A 13,063-nucleotide genomic window follows, 5' to 3' on the forward strand; every position below is an offset into this window, starting at 1 on the left:
TGAAATGTTTTATGATGACCAACAGATTTTTTGTCAGTGTGTGATATCTTTTATCAGGCCTGCTGCTGAATTCCTAACCTTTCTGGTTGTTTTGTGACCAAATCCTAGTGGGGATCAATAATTTGTTGGTATTTGTAATAACATTTCCTATAAGGGATCTTTTTCTTTATTTTAGTTGGATAAGGGTCTCATAATATTATTGAATAAAATTACATGACTGACCAGCCTGTGATTTGTGTTTGTAATGAGTTGCACAAAGTAATAGGCTAACTTCATAAATAATTGGGGACAAGTCTCAGCTTAATCATCACACATTATATAAACTTTTTTGTAACTTATAAAACATCAATGTTTTTGAGAGATTGCAATATTTTGCTGTCAAGAACAAAATCATAAATGCGAGTCATGCGACAAATAAGAGATGCTTCTTGGTGGCAAAAGCCCTTTGTTGATAGACAGAAGAGAAGCCTTCCCTGCATTCGGCATCTAAACTCCAGCATGCTCTAGAAACAATCCATTCTAAATTCAGTGAAGCTGTTTCTGTCCCGAAACCGAAAAGGGCAAAGGAAGTTGGGCCAGGTGAGACTGGTCCTTTGTGCAGTTTTTTAAGGCTGAGATGAATACAGCCATACTCTCTAGGGAGTATTCTTTTTTCAAACTCAGGCACCCCCTTGCTGAGTTGGTCGCAATCATTGTTTCGCTCCAGCATTAACCACATTCCAGAGAGGCGGAGTGCACCCCGTCCTCTTCCTCGCATTCCTTCTCCACAAACGAGTCCCTTGCGCTAAATTGTGTTTAAAATGGGTTTTGGCGCACTCTTTCTCTTTTAATATGTAAGATGTGGCTGTTAGTGGTGCATTGCAATATTTTCTCTACCTCAAATTTAAATTTGAGACTCTTGGAAAACTGGAGAAAAACTTGACAAGGGAAAATTCCTCCGCGCAGCGCGCCATTGACTGTAAAGACCTTTCAACTTAACAAAAACTGAAGTTGACAAATGTATCCTGACGTTGAAACTTTGTGATAAGGGTTTATGTTTTCGAAGAAAAAGATCATGCACCGCTTCGAGATTTCCAAGCACACTGGCTGTTCAGCAAACAGGCGACGATGCCTGGATTGAGCCTGCGTTTTGTTATGATTTCCAAGTGAAATGCAATTACTGCTATCTTTCACTCGGTAGTCGGTAGTGCGCTCTTTCTCTGAACTTGTTCGTCGCCTCGGGAGCAAACCATGGATCACTATGAGGAAGATTTGGGACTCCGGGCGAGTAAATTAATGGAGGACCTTTCCTTATATGAAGCATACAAGGATGGAATGTACAGTTCAAGGAGGGACATGGTTATCAACACCGATTTGGATTTTTCGTCTCCAACGATACCCGAGCAGAAAAGTAAGACAATGAATGGCAACTCTGTGCCTCAGCAACAGATACACACCGTTGAGAATTACATGACTGGGAATAAAGTGTACACTGCGGCTCCCGTGCGCCCCGTGAATGGCAACAGAGCCGTTCCTGTGGATTATTGCACCCCTCAAAGAGACATAGTTTATCCTAACGAAGATAGCTATTGCACCAAATCCGAAATTGCTTTGCCGTGTTATAGCGGCGCGTCCGAGCGACACAGGAGGTACTCATTGGAGGTGCTGGGGCATAGGTACAGCACTGGTAGCGCGTACGATGGAGTGGTTTTGAACAAGCCAGTACCTTCACCTGGCAACAGATGCAACAGTATCTGTGTTACCACCAACCACGACGGCAGATACAATGCAACCAGCCCGCGGTCCAGTTTCGTATCCTCCCTCTCCTCCCAGGAGCAAAGCAAACATGCAAGCCCGAGGTCGAGCATCAGTAGCCCGCGCACGAGTCTGGTGGTACCCGGGCAAGACAAGTACACTAGTCCCAGGTCCAGTCTGGTACACTGTGAAGGGAGCAGTGCCCTCAGCCCCCGGTCTAGCTATGCAAGTACAGCCAGCGACACAAGTAAACATTCCAGCCCAAGGGCCAGTCTGAACAGCTATGACTGCTGCAGTAAGCCCAGCAGTAACCGCACCAGCGGCATCAGTATGGGCTACGACCAAAGGCACATCAGCCCCAGGTCCAGCACAGCGAGCCAGTATTCTTGTACCACCAGTCCACGCTCTAGCTATTCAGATTCGCGTTACATGCCTGTGGAGAACCATGATTTGGAGGGTGCCGTTTTGCATGGCATGCCGGTGGCCAGTCCCCGGTCAAGCCTCTGCAGCCAGGACGGGTGCGCAAGACCCGGGACAATAGCTAACTGCGTCGTTAGTCCCCGGTCCAGTATCTCCAGTCACAGTTCCAGAAGTTCCCGGAGCTCCAGGGGATCTATGAGCACATACCCAGATCTCCAACTGCCTTCACCCAGGTCCTCAATGCTGGGGACTGGTTTGCAGGAGGACATACTAACACAAGATTGTGGCGATACCAACGGTGTTCATAGTCGTATCCATCTCCAAGCGCTCTCTGGGATGCCAGAGGCCCTGACACAGCATGCACCACAACAGTCAACCCAGGCAGGGATGAATACAGAGGTGACCGCTGGATCACCATCATCTTCTTATGGGCTCCATACGAAAACTCCAGCCTCAGGGCAGAGGTTTAAACTACCTTACCAGGTGACCCCATGCCGGGAAAGTGGCCCAAGCCAAGCAGAAAGGAGTCTGGAAGCACTCACCTTGGAGCTGGAGAAGGAGTTAGAAATGCACATGAAAAAAGAATACTTTGGTAAGTGTAACTCCTCCTATGAACACTGTTTATTATAAGGAACACTATGAGAGTGCAATGAAGTGAGAATAAAGCTTTAAAATAGAAAAACAAAAAATGAAATGAAATGAAACAATAATTTGATTGATCTTGGTATATCTTTTTTTTTGACTACTTATAAACTTATGACAGCTCCCTAAACATGTCTCAATAAGAGGTCAGAATTAGGCTGTTCTTACACAAAGTCAAATGAATTAGTCTGGTAAAAATGTAAAAGGGCCAGACTACATCCTCCACGTTCCATGTGTTTGGTGGTCTGATAATAACCCTCATGGTTATGAACTTGAACTCTGGTGCCCTGTGGTCCATACATGTGTGGAAGATAAGTAAATTGATGGGCTTCACTGGGTTACTTCATCTTCAGCTGGGTCACTAACCTCATTATAGCTGAGCACATGTTCATTGGCACAACACAGGACAGCACAACACAGGTCAGGCCATGGAGATTTGGAAACATTTTCAATTATAACACCTCATTTTATTGCTTGACACAAATATCTCATCTGGTTCTAGTTGATTTACCTAATAAATATTTTCCCTTTGATAATGTGTTTACACTGAAGATAATTTTAGTCTATTTGAAGCATGGACTTTAATGAGCGCAGTGCAAAAACTAAACGTACATTTTTCAAGTTTAAGAATATTATCTTCACAATACATTTTGTGTTGTCATATTTGGTGTGTTTGATAGTGTTTGGTATCGTGGGAGGCTGAGGCGGCGTTAGGCTAACTGGAGCATTAACTGAGTGATCAGGCCCATTTTGTCCATGGAGCCAGCTGATTGGTCAAACAGTGTTGTGGCCTGGCCACAGCAGCCCTGCCACTGATCAATCAGAACTGGCTGGTCACGCCTAAGGTAGCCCTTTGCCTCAAGTCCTTGGGTGTTTTGTGAGGTGAGGTGGAGGGGTGGGGGAATGTTGTCCAGAGAGCTACTGGGGATCCTTTTCATTATAAAATCACAGTCCTGATCTCCATCTCCATACCTTGCACAGCAAGTGTAATAACAATAGTGTAAGAACATAGTAATAACAGCCTAACTACATTACCTATTGACATAACATGGATTTTCTTATGTGTAACAATTCAGGTGTTATTAATTGTTGTTACTCATGTTACTACAAAGCAGCTATTTTGTAGTGCTAAGTAAATCCATTGTTTACTATTCCAGTGTAGTTGTGGAGCTTGTAAAGTTTGTCTGTTTAATCGTCATGCTGTAGTTAAAAGGGGGCGTTGAACACGACGTCAGCCTAGCTTCACTGAGCTTTGTTGTCATCTCATCTAGTGGCTGGTTGCAACCTTAACAACTAACTTGTATTCTATAATGCTAACAACGACTCCCTCTGTGGCAGATAAGAGTGGCTTTTGCAGGGAAATACAAATTTCTGTTTTGGCAGAGCTAACGTTTACACAGCGCTGAGTAGGGCTGAATGGAACCTTCTGTTCTGTCCCAGGGAGCGAGTAGATACCCTTCAGTGATTCAGTGGTCTTGCTGCTTGGTGAAAACGTCCGGCCAGTCGGACACTGCAGCGGGCATTCTCTGGAAGACTTCTCTCTGTCATTTCTCTCTGTGCTTTCCATAAGATAGATTTTTTTGTTGTTGCCTTTTTTCTCCATGAGTGCTCTGAGCTGTGACTTTTTTGCAACATATTCCCTCCCTGAGACTTGAAAACATTGTTTTTGAAGGTGTAAACTCTCCCCTCCTACAGGAAAAGAAGGGAGAATCTATCCAACTTTTGAATGTGTTGATGGACAAATGGCTGCGGTCTGAAAACAGAACAGTGGTTTGATTTTGTTTTCCTCCAGTGCGCTGGCTGGCTCAGAGTGACGCTGAGACGGCTGTTCATTTGTCACAGAGGAGCAGGTGAGAGCTGTAGAATGTAGCAGACAGAAGCCCCTCACAGTACGCTGGGCCGAGAGAGAGAGAGAGCCGGCTCTGTTTCCATGGCGACAGTGGAGAAATTGATCGCCCAGGCTTTGAGGTCTGTGCTGTCACACTGCGTTGCTCTGCTCTGTGCTCTGCCTCACTGCAGGCCCCTGTGTGGCCTCTGTTTGTTGTGGTGGCGAAGGAGCTGTGAATCAACAGCTGGCCCGGGACAGACCAGCATTGAGGCCTCCAGAGCAGAGCCGGCTCGCCCCCGCCCGGACCCCCCCACGAAGCCCTTCATTAACCAGCCAGTGGGGAGTCGGGCAACACCAGACACTTGGCACACGATCTTGGCTCGCGGGCCAGACATGGCTGTCGGGGGTCAAGTCTGATCACCTGCTCAGAATAATAATGACGGTATAGTAATGTTACATGGTTGACTCAGAAAGGGTTTGGTCAACTTTTACTGTGTTGGTGGTGGTGTCAGTCACCCCAACTCTCAACTCTCGCTGCAACCGCTCTGGAGGGCAGTCTGAGCTACAATGTATGGCTTAGAGCTAAATGGAGCAGATACAATTGCTCTTTTGACAAATACACTTATGAATACACAAAACAAATAGGCAGCTAAATGTTTTAGGGCCAATGGTAACTCTTGTGTCAGTTGATACATGCTCACATTAATGATACATGTTCATGATGCATTAGCTTAATCACAAATTAAATTCTCATTAGTGAAGTATGAGTATTTTAGCTCCCTATCATGAATATGGGAAGTGTTTAGAATGCTGTCATTACCCTTCCAACAATAGACCATGAGTAGAGAGAACACACTGTCCCTGGCCTGCCTGAACAACAACAGAACACAGCATAATCGCTTAAATATTGTGAGAGATTTTCAGACAGAGTTTCTGCCTCATTTCCAGTTTCATGCCATTTCTCAAACATCTAGGTTTTGGACAAACATTGCAGGTACATCAACATAATGATTTCAAGTACACAAACAAATTGAATGTTACTATTTCTTATTAGTTCCATTCTTGCTTATGTAGCCTAATAGTGTATTTCATATGTCCCCAACAGTGGTGTACTGCTATTTTTAGGTGAGGGAGCGCAAAAAAAAAAGTAAATTACATCATTATTTACTCAATCAAAGTTTGTACCGACAGATGTAGCCAATTGAATAGCCTATCATTATAGAATATGCATAAAATGCATTCTCCAATTGCAACATCTGCCTTTGCCTAACCATATTGTCCAAAGAAAATGTTCTATTCTTAATACTCTCAAACACAAAGTTAGGCATAGGCTACTTCATTTCAAATAGGCCATCATCACTGTCCATCGTGAATGATTATTCTTCACATTTTACAGCTGAAACGTCCAAACTGCATCTCCATGCCAATCATTTGTTTGATCTCAATCAGTTTCATGGGAATATGGTATTAGAGCTTCTTGAATTGGCCGACTGTTTTATGAGCCAATTAGAGTAGATTGTGTTAACAAACTATTAGCGTACTGTTTTATGAGAGAATTAGAGTAGATTGTGTTAACAAATTAATAGCCTACTGTTTTATGAGATAATTAGAGTAGATTGTGTTAACAAACTATTAGCCTACTGTTTTATGAGAGAATTAGAGTAGATTGTGTTAACAAATTAATAGCCTACTGTTTTATGAGAGAATTAGAGTAGATTGTGTTAACAAACTATTAGCCTACTGTTTTATGAGAGAATTAGAGTAGATTGTGTTAACAAATTAATAGCCTTGTATTTTGTTTCAATCAAAGGGTATATCCTGCCTAGTGGCGCGCGCTGTTGAGTTGGCGCATGTGGATTTCTTTTGGACTATTCAGCTTCAGCTAACCATCCTAAAATGTCATTAGAAATGAGGAGGTGTTTTTGGTGTAACAATAACATTATAGGCCTACTATGCTTTTATATTTAGTTTTGTTATGTGAAATTGCTAGACATCGATTCAGCTTTGTTCTAACTTTACTAAACGAGTATCGTTGCGTGAAGTGAAAGTCTTCTATTTGTAATAATAGTAATAAGTGATGACTATTCGGTGTAGGCAACAGATCTTGATGAGATTTGATTTTAAGCATTGGAGTGCTCTTCGTAGTGTTGAAATGACAACGCCAGGATCGCACAATGATCTTAAAGTAGTTAAACCAACTTGTGGTGCTGAAGGATAGCTCTGCCATTTGGCCAGTTCAGGAACAAACAACTACGTGGTATTGCTATTTGGTTATAGCCTAATGTAAAACAAATACTTAGCTTAATATCATTGCACTGCTTGCGAGGAGAGTTTTATTTCGAGTAGGCATTTCATTGTATTGTGTAGCTTACATGCTCTATTATAAATAAACGTTGATTTTCTTGAACACAATACAATATACCCTATTACAGAATAAAAGAAAACAGAGAGGTGAACTATCAATTCATAGAATTTATTTGGATAGATTGAACACATGGTTACAATATACCTTATTACAGAATAAAAGAAAACAGAGGTGAACTATCAATTCATAGAATTTATTTGCATAGATTGAACATATTATCAAATCAATTGACCAAGAAGTGAATATAAATCATTACCGTGTAGAATTGCAGGAAATGTTTTTTTTAAACCACCATAAAATCAAGCTTTTAGTGTGATGTATTCATGCATCACAATAAACTATAACCTAAATGCATTATTTCCTCAAACTTGGCCCAATTCACAGTTCCAATTGCCCATCCTAACATACTAAGCTAGAACGGGCCCTGCGTCTCAACTAATAGCCAATCTACTTCCAGAGAAGGTCAGGCTCTCAGGCTTTGCGGTGGTCACATATCGTTCTGGTTTCCACTGCGGAAGAGGGGTCCATGGAGTTTTATGAACATCAAGGCAGACACACACAGGGAAATTTTGTTTTTCAACGTTCTCATTGGGCCAAAGTGGTCCATCCTCCGACGGGCTTCCACAGTGCACACACACAGCTTATAGTTCTTTATCATTCTCACCACCAGAGAGAAGAAAGGGAACAAACCACCATTTTCCTACCTCTAGGCTGCTATACATATTTATTTGGTTTGTCATTCTATTGTTTTTCATGGAATTTTTGTGGTAATTAAATATAATTTATTTCAAATTTATCAGAATTAATCTTCCAGAAATACTTTTACCAGCTGCGTGTATTTTCAAATTGAAAAAAGTGAGGGAGCGCCACTGTAACGACTGTCTTCAGGTGAAAGAGAGGAGGACCAAGATGCAGCGTGAATATCATCCATATTTAATGGGAAATACTTAAACACCGAACAAAACAACAAACCGACAAAAAAGGAACGAAGACGATACAGTCCCGTAACGTGAACACTAAACACTGGAACAGGAACAATCACCCACAAACAAACAGTGAAAACAGGCTACCTTAATATGGTTCCCAATCAGAGACAATGACAAACACCTGCCTCTGATTGAGAACCATATTAGGCCAAACAACAAACCCAACATAGAAACACAAAACATAGAATGCCCACCCAGCTCACGTCCTGACCAACTAAACAAAGACTAAACAAAGGAAATAAGGTCAGGAACGTGACAGTACCCCCCCCAAGGTGCGGACTCCAGCCGCAAAACCTGAACCTATAGGGGAGGGTCTGGGTGGGCATCTGTCCACGGTGGCGGCTCTGTCGCTGGACGTGGCCCCCACCCCACTATAGTTAATTCCCGCTTTCGTGGCCTCCTCTTAACGGCGACCCTCCAAATTGGACTGATGGGCGCCTCTGGACGGAGGGGCAGCTCCGGACTGAGGGGCAGCTCTGGACCGAGGGGCAGCTCCGGACTGACTGACGGCTCTGGCAGGTCATGGCTGACTGACGGCTCTGGCAGGTCATGGCTGACTGACGGCTCTGGCAGGTCCTGGCTGACTGACGGCTCTGGCGGCTCCTGACTGGCGGGCGGCTCTGGTGGCTCCTGACTGGCGGCTCTGGCGGCTCAGGACACACGGGCGGCTCTGACGGCTCAGGACAGACGGGCGGCTCTGACGGCGCTGGGCAGACGGACAGCTCAGACGGCGCTGGGCAGCGCAGGCGGCGCTGGGCAGACGGGCAGCGCAGGTGGCGCTGGGCAGACGGGCACACCTGTAGGGAGGAGACGGAGAGACAGCCTGGTGCGTGGGGCTGCCACAGGACCCACCAGGCTGGGGAGACCTACAGGAGGCTTGGTGTTAGGAGGAGGCACCTGAAGGACCGGGCTGTGGGGGAGCACTGGAGCTCTGGTGCGCAGCCTTGGCACCACTCCCCCAGGCTGGAATACTACTCTAGCCCGAACCCTTCAGAGTGCAGGCACAGGTTGAACCGGGCTGTGGGTGAGCACTGGAGATCTAGTGCCTACTACACGCACCTCTCCCTTAGACTCCACTCCCACATTTGCCCGGCACAAGCGGAGCGCAGGCATAGGACGCACTGCACCCTCCCAGCGCCCCGGAGACCCAGCACGCAGAGCCGGCGCAGGATACCCTGGACCGAAACGGCGTACTGGAGACCAGACACGCTGAGCAGGCACACTACGCCCTGGCTGGATGCCCACACTCACATGACACTTTCGGGGGGCTGCCCTATAGCGCACCGGGCTATGGGCACGCACTGGCGACACCGTGCGCTTAACCGCATAACACGGTGCCTGACCAGTAACGCGCTGCTTATAATAAGCACGAGGAGTGAGCTCAGGTCTGCTACCTGGCTTAGCCACACCCCCCGTGTGCCCCCCCCAAAAAAAATTCTGGGGCTGCCTCTCGTACCTGTCGCGCTGCCGTGCTGCCTCCTCATATCGCCGCCGCTCAGCTTTCGCTCCCTCCAGCTCAGCTTTGGGGCGGCGATATTCCCCAGCCTGTGCCCAGGGTCCTTCTTCGTTTAAAATCTCCTCCCATGTCCAGGAGTCCTGATATTTTGGCCGCTGCTGCTGCTGCTGCTGTTGCTGCCCGTTACCACGCTGCTTGGTCCTTTTGTGGTGGGTGATTCTGTAACGACTGTCTTCGGGTGAAAGAGAGGAGGACCAAGATGCAGCGTGAATATCATCCATATTTAATGGGAAATACTTAAACACCGAACAAACCGACAAAAAAGGAACGAAGACGATACAGTCCCGTAACGTGAACCCTAAACACTGGAACAGGAACAATCACCCACAAACAAACAGTGAAAACAGGCTACCTTAATATGGTTCCCAATCAGAGACAATGACAAACACCTGCCTCTGATTGAGAACCATGTTAGGCCAAACAACAAACCCAACATAGAAACACAAAACATAGAATGCCCACCCAGCTCACGTCCTGACCAACTAAACAAAGACTAAACAAAGGAAATAAGGTCAGGAACGTGACAGCCACTCCTTCACGCTCCGGCAGCACTACATCCCTGGTCCCCAAAGGTGTGGAACTCTCTGTTATGGGCAGCATCACTGAGTGTGCTACTGACGATGAAGGGCAATGATCTTTCTTCTCCACATGTGTCCAGTGGTGTTGTTCTGTCCTGAGCACACTGGACATGATGTACCCACAGTGGAGGCACCAGGGACTTGGTGATCTGGTTTAAATTAAGAACAAATTAGACTTTTCCTGCTCAGTCCCTCTCTCTCCCTAACCCTCTCCCTAGTCCCTTCAGTCATGTAAAACACTGTCCACATCCGTTTGAGGGCCTTTTAGGCTTAACAGCAACATTTATGGGAAATCATCTCAAGTCAACTTGGCTCAAAATGCCATGAACTTTTCCTTAGCTTGTAGCAAGTTCCCTATTCTGTTCAGTTTTTCCTGTCAAGCTTTCCTTCCTCAGGGCAAGGCTTCCACCTTGGGAGATGAAATGGACATGTACCTGGAGGTGTGCACATGGACATGGTCCATTGTTTTGTTTATAATTCTGACTGAAGCTCCAGCAGGATTGTACTATAGAAGTACAATGGAAATAAGCAAAGCCTTAAACTTCAGTGGAAATAAAGTATAGTGGAAGGCAGAGAGAGAGGACAGTATTGGGGCAGTTGCTCCTATGAGTATTCAGAAGATATCAGTTCAACAAAGCCTCTAAGAATGTTGCTCTATCCTACCTCATTGTCAGCATATTCCCCTGTAAACATCTCAGCACCGCTATCTGTCTCGTAGTCAGATACCGTAGTAGACAGAGGAGGCTTCAGGCAAGTGCATGAGTCTGGAATGCAGCAGAATGGGACTGAGATAGCTGGAGGAGACCTTGGTCTGGAGAATGCACAATAATCTGTGTGTGTGTGGGGGTTGTGATAATGACCTGCTAAGCAGAGATATCGTCAAGTGGTGGGAGTCCATACTCCCTCCAAATATCAACCACCCTGGAGTGCAGACTCCCCCCTACCTTCCCCACCTCACTATAACACATTTCAGCTCTACTCCCCGGGAGCACTTGGTCCTTGCACTCAAAGTTCAGACACTTCGAGATCAGAGACCACAGATAGCCTTTGCCTTGTGAAGACTTGTCACTGCTAGCTTCACATTTCTCTAGCCTGTATCTCCTAGGAACAGCCATCTTTTCAAAGCAGAGCAGAAGAGGTGCAAATGTCGTACAGATGGTATAATAGAGGTGCCATTACATTTTCAGGACCTGCCATTATCAGTGCAGATCCATGTGTTTAAATTGTATGGCAGCCAACAGTTTGTCCACACTGTTCATGGAATTGTTCGATGCCAATGCCCCAATTATGGAAGAAAAACTAAAACATGTTCAGAAATATTCCTGGAAGTTTTGGAACAGTGGGGGAGTATTAAAAGACCATTAGCAGTGAGATACAGGGACATTGGCAGACCAGACCAGACTAGAGTAGTATGCTGGGCTTGGAGTTTGGCGTTAGTACAGATCGGCCAGCAGCCTTGGCGTAATCAAGAGAGTCTAACTGCTGTCAGCTGAGGCAATGCAGATTATAATCAATGACCACGTTTACATATATATATATAGACTGTATGTTTTATTGTCACATACACATAGTAGTACGGTTAAGAGCCTTGCTGAAGGTTACTGGCCCAATGCTGTGACCGCTAGGCTACCTGCAGCCCTACATGCACACCAATATCCCTGTTTTTGAGTTGACGCATAAAAACATCATATCTGTTTACAGTAACCCAAATAAGCTCCTATCCTGGTTTTAAGAAACCCAGATAAGATGCCTGGGATATGCTGATCTTAGACAGGATACTGTGGCATGTAAACATCTTATCCCATTTACTGTTGTTTAAACGGTCTGCGCAGACTCAGTTTCACATAGTATCAGCTTTGAAGTTCAGATGGGAAAAGTTGGGATAGTTGAGATAGTAATTGAAGTCTGGACACTGACTGTAGGCCTCACATGTAGCCTATTATAATATTAACTCATGCAGAATTATTTGTTTCTTGCAGTAAAATGATAGACCAAATGTTCATTTTGTCTCGGGAACAGGAGTGGAGAAATATATATATTTTCTTTAATCTTGAGAGAATGCGAATGCGCGCTTAGGTACCTGTTGTGCAGCCGAAACGTGCAATTTCTTTCTGCGACATAAAAGCTGACAAAATTTCACTTTCAACCATATCAAATATGCTTCCAAGACGAAATGAATTACTGTCAGAAACATGTTGGATTGTTTTCACAGCTTTTAATTTCCTTAAAACTTAAAACCATACATTTCTTTGCTCCTCGAGAGAAGCAGAAATGAAAGAGAACGCTAGCGATGTCAACTAGATTATTGATAAAGCGTTCATTCTATCGATGTATGACATCATTCTGGTGAGCAATGCTTTATTTAGTGTTCTAGAGCATCAAGGAATGACAGAAGAGAAGCTGCGTGTATATAATTATAGACTAACAAAGTTGACTAACGAATAGCCTTCCTAATGTCGGAAGTTATAAGCAGAAAAATATCTAAATGAGGGGTACAAACTTTGGGCTAAATTAGCAATATTCTGTTTATTTATAGATACAGGGATACTCGTGGGTGGGAAATCAAAGGTGCATGTAAACAGCTTATCCTGAATAAATCAAATCAAAGTTTATTTGTCTCCTACACAGATTGCAGATGTTAAAGCTGGTGCAGCAAAATGCTTTTGTTCCTAGCTCCAGCAGTGCAATAAACAGTAAATACTAATACACAAATAAGAACAAAAGAAGAACAAACAAGAGATTAATAAATATAAGAAAAATAAGACCTTCACCAGGATATGAGCTATTATCCAAATACTGTGCGCACGTTAACATTGTCAGAGTTCTTGTGGTTCGAGATCTGGAATCTTCAGAAACACCATGGAACACTCCAAACTGATATCTTGTTCACTTTTAGTAAATCTAACTAGTTCAGGTGCTGGAAAGATACAAATTTTAAAAAGTCTTCAACTCCCACAGTAGTTAATTGAGACACACAAAACAGACAATATTTCG

The 13,063-nt window shown here is 44.5% G+C and overlaps 1 protein-coding gene across 1 annotated transcript in view; it reads left to right on the forward strand.

Moving 5' to 3' along the window:
* The first annotated feature begins 1,230 nt into the window (after window positions 1-1,230).
* The window catches only part of LOC120024734 (Wilms tumor protein 1-interacting protein homolog), a 34,794-nt gene continuing 22,961 nt past the window's right edge, over window positions 1,231-13,063 (forward strand). The window contains exons 1-2 of the mRNA XM_038969013.1: window positions 1,231-1,338; window positions 1,384-2,746. Of these exons, the coding sequence (XP_038824941.1) occupies window positions 1,231-1,338; window positions 1,384-2,746 (1,471 nt within the window). The remainder of the gene's footprint in view (window positions 1,339-1,383; window positions 2,747-13,063) is intronic.

This window comes from Salvelinus namaycush, chromosome 30 (genome assembly GCF_016432855.1).
Source record: "Salvelinus namaycush isolate Seneca chromosome 30, SaNama_1.0, whole genome shotgun sequence".
NCBI classification, from domain to species: domain Eukaryota; kingdom Metazoa; phylum Chordata; class Actinopteri; order Salmoniformes; family Salmonidae; genus Salvelinus; species Salvelinus namaycush.